The 7,006-nt window shown below is 39.6% G+C and overlaps 1 protein-coding gene across 2 annotated transcripts in view; it reads left to right on the top strand.

Annotated features, from left to right (window-relative positions):
• The first annotated feature begins 6,735 nt into the window (after positions 1 to 6,735).
• Cpe (carboxypeptidase E) overlaps positions 6,736 to 7,006 on the top strand; it is a 112,313-nt gene continuing 112,042 nt past the window's right edge. Inside the window, exon 1 of one of the 2 annotated variants that reach the window (XM_048791716.1) lies at positions 6,736 to 7,006. This exon is cut by the window's right edge and continues 279 nt beyond it. In XM_048791716.1, coding sequence (XP_048647673.1) covers positions 6,958 to 7,006 — 49 coding nt within the window. In that variant the 5' untranslated portion in view covers positions 6,736 to 6,957. The other variant, XM_015486242.2, reaches the window with a different exon arrangement.

Below are 7,006 nucleotides of genomic sequence, written 5' to 3'. Positions count from 1 at the left end.
TTGTGTAACTTTCACATATTTGTGAAATTTTTTGTTTCCCTTCTGTTATTTGTTTTTAGTTTCACTGCATTGGGGGAAAGATACATGGTATGATTTCAATCATCTTAAAATTTGTTGAGACTTCTTTTGTGATTTCAGATCTGAGCTATGCCTGGAAATGTCCTGGGTGCTCTTGAGAAGAATGTGTATTCTGCTGCCATTGGGTGGAAAGTTCTACATACATCTGTTAGGTCCTTTAGTCTGTAGCATTGTTTGAGTCTGCTTAATTTTATGTCTGGGAGTTCTATTCTTTATTGGAAGTAAAGTATTAAAATCTCTTACTGTTATTGTATTGAGATCTATTCTTCAAATCTGGCAATGTTTGCTTTATTTATTTTCATTCTATGATGTTGGGTGCATATATATTTATATTTGTCATGTCTTCCCAGTGAATTGTCCCTTCTATCATTAAATAATGCTCTCTTTGTCCCTTGTGACAGTTTTTTACATAAAGTCTATTTTGTCTGATGTGATTATAGTCATCCTTGCTTTCTTTCGGTTAGCATTCACATAGAATATCTTTTTCTATCCCTTCACTTTCATCCTATGTGTACCTTTGATTTTAAAGTATGTCTATAGGTTGGGTGTGGTGGTACCTACCTGTGATCTCAGCTACTCAAGAGGATCATGAGTTTGGGGCCAGGTTGGGTAACAGAGTGAAATCCGATCTCAAACAACAAACCAATGTATTTCTTATAGACAGCACATCTTTGGGTTTCTTACCATTCAATCACTCTATGTCTTTTTATTGGAGAGTCTATAGCATTTACATTTATGTTTAAATGATTGATGGTAAGGATTTACTGTAGATATTTTGTTAATGTTTTTTATCTGCTTTATGTAGTTCTCTTGTCCCTTTTTCCCCCACTCTTGCTGTCTTCCTTTGTAATTTGTTCATTTTCACAGTGATATGCTTTAATTCCTTTTTTTTCCTTTTCTGTACCTATTATGGGTATTTGTGAATGGTTCCCCAAGGTTTATGTAAAGTCTCATATAGTAGACCATTTTAAGTTGGTGGAAACTTAACTTCAATTGCATATGAAAGCCACCTGGCTTTGTTATTTGCTGTCATATGCTTTCATGTTGTAGTTCATCCTGTTTTCATGACAACTTAAAGGAATCATATCAGCATTTTTTGGAGAAAGTTCTATTGGTGATGAATTCCTTCAACATTTCTTTGTTTAAAAAGTGTTTTTTTTTTTTTCTCCTTCAGTTAAATAACATAGTCTTGGTAGTAGTTTTCTTTTTTTAACTTTTTTTTTTTGGTAGTACAGGGATTGAATCTTGCAAATGCCAGACATGTGCTCTGCCACTGAGCTGTATCCCTAGCCCTCAGTTCTTTCAATATGTCACATGCTTCTTTTTGTCCTGCAAGGTTTCTGCTGAGAAATCCATTATGAATCTTCTGAAAATTCCCTTGTATGTGACGAGTCACTTTTCTTTTATTTCTTTTAAAAATTCTCTTTATCCTTGATCTTTCATAATTTGATTATGATATATCTCAGAATTTGTCCTATTTGGGACCCTTTTGAATTCAGGAATTTGGACGTTATTTCTTGTTTGGACGTGTGTTTCCTTCCTCAGATTTGGCAACTTTTCAGCCATTATTTCTTCAATTAAGTGTGCCCCCCTTTTATTATCTCTTCTCCATATTGCTTATATTGGTTGGCATGATGCTATATCATGATTTCTTTATTCTTTTTTCACTTTTTTCATTACTTTACCCTCTGGTTGGATAATTTCAAATGACCTATCTTTGAGTTCACTAATTCTTTCATTTTATTGATCAAATCTATTGTTGAATCCCTCTGATATTCTTTCTCTTTCTTTTTGTGGTGCTGGGGATTGAACTCAGGGCTTCACACATGTTAAGTAAGTGCTTTAAACCACTGAGCCATATTCCCAGCCCCCCTCTAGTATTCTTGGCTCTGTTATTGTATTCAATAACTTTAAAATTAGAAAAAACTTCTTTTTGTTTCTCTTTGTAATACTTTGTTTTGTTTAGTTGTCTTATCTCTATTCTCTTGTAACTTACTGAGCTTTTTTTAAGGTAATAATTTCAAGTTCTTTGGCAGATAGTTCATGGAGCTTCATTACTTTAGGGCCAGTTATGGAGATTTCTTTTATTTTTTTGAGCATGATTTTTGTTTTTCTGATTGCTCACATTCCTTGCATCTTTGCATCGATGTCTGCGCATTTGAAGAAACAGCCCCCTCTCCTTCTCCAGTCTGTAAGCACTAACTTTGGGAAAGACATCCACTCGTCAACCAAGTCAAGATTCAAGGTCTCTGCTCCCTATGGTGTCTGATTATATTAGTTTTTTCTGTGTCCACAAGAGGTGAGATAGTAACTAACATCTAAAGGAGTCCACTGAAAGTTGGGGACATTACAGCTATGATCAGCTCCTTTCTTGGAGGAGAAGTCCCCATTCCAAGTCTCACAGGGCCTTGCCAGCTATAGAAGGTGTGCCCTTTCCCCAGCCCCCGCCCCACCAGGCATCTACAGTGCACCACTTCTTTGATCACTCCACATGAAGCAAGACAGAAGCTGGCCCCTTAGGTGGTGTACTGAACAGCTCACTTCTCCCCACTTCCACCCCAGGGGGTAGTTGTAATCTTCTGGATGCTGAGTTGTGCTAGTCTGGGGTAGGGACTGCCATAGGTAAAGTGAAATAGATCTTCTTACCTGTTTCAGTGTGACTGACCTTGATTTTGAGCTTGTCCGGGGTACTGCAACTTTCTAACTCGATTCCAGACTTCTCACAAAGGAATTTGGTTACTTTTCCCATTGTTAAATCTGTGTTTCTGTGGGAGAATGAGGAATGGGATATTCTACTCTGTTACCTTGCTGACACACTCTACCCTTTGCTTGAGGATCTCTGAATCGGGGGGATGCTCTATAAATTAGTTATCCACTGCCGCATAAGAAATTACCAATTTCATAGCTTAAAACAGCATACATTCATTGTCTAGCAGTTTCTATGGGCTAGCGAATTGGGAGCTGCAGAACTGAGTGGTTCTCGCTCCAGGTCTTTAAGGAGGTTGTAGCAAACCTTAGAGGTGGTAGATGTCAGAGATGGAATCCTTTCAAGGATCAGCTGGGATGAGGATCTACTTCCAAGTCTGCTCACATGATTGGTGGTTGACAAGGCTCAGCTCTTTACTGACTGTTGACTGAGGATGTCAGTTGATCTCAGGTTGTTTTCCAGAGGTCTCAGTTCCTCGATACGTGGACCTTTCCATAACAGGCAGCCAACTTCCCTGGGATTAGTGATGGGGGCAGGGAGATATTGAAGGCACTCAGAGCAATTAAGATGGAAGCTGCAGTTTTTTTTTTTTTTAAAATAATATAACTTTAGAAGAAACATCTTGATTTCTGCTGTATTATGTGCATTATAGTGAGTCACTAAGTCCTGTCTATGTACATATAGAAAGGAAGTAATTCCAACTCTTGAAAGGGAGGAGTATAAAGAATTTGTACCCATTGCTATACTATATTATTTTATGCTACTGCATATCTCTTCCTAATGCAGTGTTCAGGAATGTCACATTGGTAAATTTGAAACTTGCCATGGTGGGAATATTTACACTATGTGAATCAGCAAACACTGTAAGTCAAGTTTTTTTTTTTGTTTTTTGTTTTTCCTACCAGAGAGCTGACTGTTTAACATTCACCAACACACGACTGGATGGATGTGGAATTATATGTTCACAGAATTTTTGTGGAGTAGATGAATTTTAGGGCTTTGAAAGAACAGAAGACAATGTTATGAATAGAAGAAGAGATGGTTTCTGGATTTGATGACAGAGGTGAAGCTGAAAGTAGAGGCTTGGGGAGCCTAAATAGACCCACCCAGAGGTCCAGATGTGACATGAAAAAAAGGAGCTCTGCCTCTTTCTTTTTCTTGTATGTGCACATCTACACACAATTTGAGATAGGAATTGCACGTTGGACTTAACTATGGGAACATAAACACATTAAAGATTTGGCACGCAAGATTTTTTTTTAATCAAGATGGGCAACTGCATAATTATCTATGAAGCCACAAATAATATATACTCTAGTGAAGTTGGGACAGCTGACCTTCACCAAAAATAGCTCAGAAATCCAAACACCAAGTTTTAGTTTCATTGAACTGATGCCTTGGTGTATGTTGTATGCCCTACAATGTTTGAGGAACACTACCATCCATTTGGCTTGTAGAAATTTATTTCAAAAGGAAAACTTCCAGCATCATAGCATTTTCAATTGGAACGAGACCTTACAAAACATACAGGTCATTATTTATCAAAGTATGTTTGCCAATCAAACATTAAAATCAGAAAGAACTGATTTTCTTGTTAGCATGTAGAATCTCATTAAAACCTGAAACTCACCTTAGACTCAATGAATTGTTGGGGCTTGGGAATTTGCATATTTTTATAAATTATCCAGATGATTCTGTTGCATATAAACATTAGCAGACTAATAATCTGATTCAAACCTCTCATTTTATACATTAGGGAAACAAGCATCTAAAATGTAAGGAAGTCTTTACAAGTGAGACCATGTAGCAGATATAATTCCACCTACTAAAGAAAAGTAAAAACCAACCAAACAAAAAACTCATAACCCATAAAGTTGACATTTTGGGAGAAAATAGAAAAACATTCTTTGTTTAAAGAGACAGTTAAGGAGCAACACAGGACCTCAATGAAAATACGTTGTTTATATGTGCAGTTACTATTCAATATGCCCACCTCACCACAAATTAGTGTGGTTATTTTAAATTACTAACATGAAAATCTTAACCTCCCACTTCTGAAGTTATGGGTTTTAGCTACTCTATTTTCTTTTTTCTAGATTTACAAGGTTGCTTCTTTGGGCATGGTTTTAGAAATGTAATTATAACTCTGGTTTCAAACTTCTGGACCACGTAATCAAACACAGACTAGTCATAGTGGAAAATATAGTTTTTAGCTCTGCTTACATAGACAGGGAAAATGGGTGGACCCAAATCAGTTCAACTAAGCAGTTGTTTACAGAGCTTTTATAAAGTGGCAGCTTCCCCTCAAGGCCCCCCAAAGAAGATATATGCTACTGTAGGAAATGTAGACAGTCAGGAGGCTTTGAAGCTTGCCTCTCCAGTAGCACCTTACCAACCATATCTGAGCTTTTATTTTTTGATCCAATAAAATCATTTGAATATCTGGATCCTTTTATAGATTGTTATGGTTTCTCTTTAAAGATTCATGTGTTGAAGGTTGGTCTCCAATATAGCAATGTTCAGAGGTGAGGCTTTTAGGAAATGATTGGAACATGAGAGGTCTAAACTCACCATTGAATTAATCCATTGATGGAGTCATAATTTGAATGCTCTCTCTCTCTCTCTCTCTCTCTGTGTGTGTGTGTGTGTGTGTAAACTGTATATGGTGGGACCTAGTGGAGGGGTGTGGGTGCTTGGTGGACGAGGCCCTTGTCCCCAGTCCTTTTCTATCTCTTTGCTTGTTGACTGCCTTAAGATGAGCAGCTTGGCTTGATCATACCCTTCTGCCATGATGTTTCTGTCTCCCACAGGTCCCCCCAGCAAAGTTGAACCAGTCTATCATGGACTGAAACCTGAGAAACCATGAGCCATAATAAATCTTTCCTCCTCTAAGTTGATTTTCTCAGGTATTTTGTCATAGTGATGAAAAAGGTAACACACGGGAAAAAGTTTTTATTTAGTGCAATGCATTACTAGACAGATGAAGAAAGAGGAAACTTAGAAAAAAATGTCTTAAGGTAAAAAATTACCCATCTAGGGTCCAGTTTTTCTTCTTGGTTGCAATTGCCAATGGATTATTTATTTATTCGGGTTTGTGCTGTTCTTAAATATAAAAGGCAACCTCTACAGGGTAACATCTGTTCCAGACATGGTCCATGAATATAAATCCTACCTAAGACTGGATATTTAAAGCTGTAAATGATCTTTACATTTTTACAATTTGTGGAAGGATTGGAGGTGGCAAGTCATATCAGTTTTCGCTATATCAGGATGTAATCTTAATGCCAAACTAAATCTTTTGTCTAAGCCACCAGCAGAGCTGTATTTTGTTTTCCCAGGAGGTGTTTATAGACGATGTTCTTACAGGCACTGCCAAATGACATTGTCTCATTTTCCCCCTCTGTGAGAATGTGCATAAATACAATTAAAGACAGTAGTTGCAAATTGGTAGAAAGCATTTCTATTCTTTTAAATCTCTAAATCGAAGTGCACGATGTTCTGGTTTCTAGCCAGGCCTTGCTATAAATGAAATCCCCACCCTTGGGTTTGTATTTCGATTACTGATACAGTGATGCTTCAGGAAGAGAAGGCAAGTGGCTCCTAACACTTCCTTTCTGTTCTTTTTCTTCCTGGAATACTCTCTAATTCTCTAATGCATCAAGATGGAAACCCCGTTCTGCTTGGAATAGATGTTTCTTTAAAAGGTTCCACTAACAATCCAAGAATTATATTCCACGTGCAGTGTCACGGGTCACGGTTTTCTCAATGACAGCAACGTCCGGGAGCCCAGACCTACGCTGTAGTGTCACCTGGGTTGCCCCAGGCTCCATTCGGCTTTGGCCGAGGTTTGGAGCCAACAGATAGCGCCCGCTGCCCTCCCCGACGCGCGCCGGCTGCAGCTCTCTCGGCCGGCCCCCCCGACTGCAGTGGTTTCTCCTGCAGCTCCCCTGGGTTCGGCGGCCAGTAGTGCAGCCCGCAGAGCCGCCGCGTCGCCCCTCTCCTCTGGGCGGCCCCAGCGCGCGGTGACACTCATTCAGTGCAGAAGGTGAGGCGACGCGAGGCTGGTGCGGAACTTGTCGCCGCTCGCGCAGCGCCTGCCAGCTGAACCCGGAGCCGGGCAGACAAAAGAGGCCGCCAGGGCAGGAAGGCACGGCCGGCGGCGGAGCGCGGCGATGGTCGGGCGAGGAGGCAGGGCGCTGCTGGCGCTGAGCGTGGCACTGG

Source organism: Marmota marmota, unplaced genomic scaffold, assembly GCF_001458135.2.
Source record: "Marmota marmota marmota unplaced genomic scaffold, marMar, whole genome shotgun sequence".
NCBI lineage: Eukaryota > Metazoa > Chordata > Mammalia > Rodentia > Sciuridae > Marmota > Marmota marmota.
This window is presented reverse-complemented; position numbering and strand designations above follow the sequence as displayed.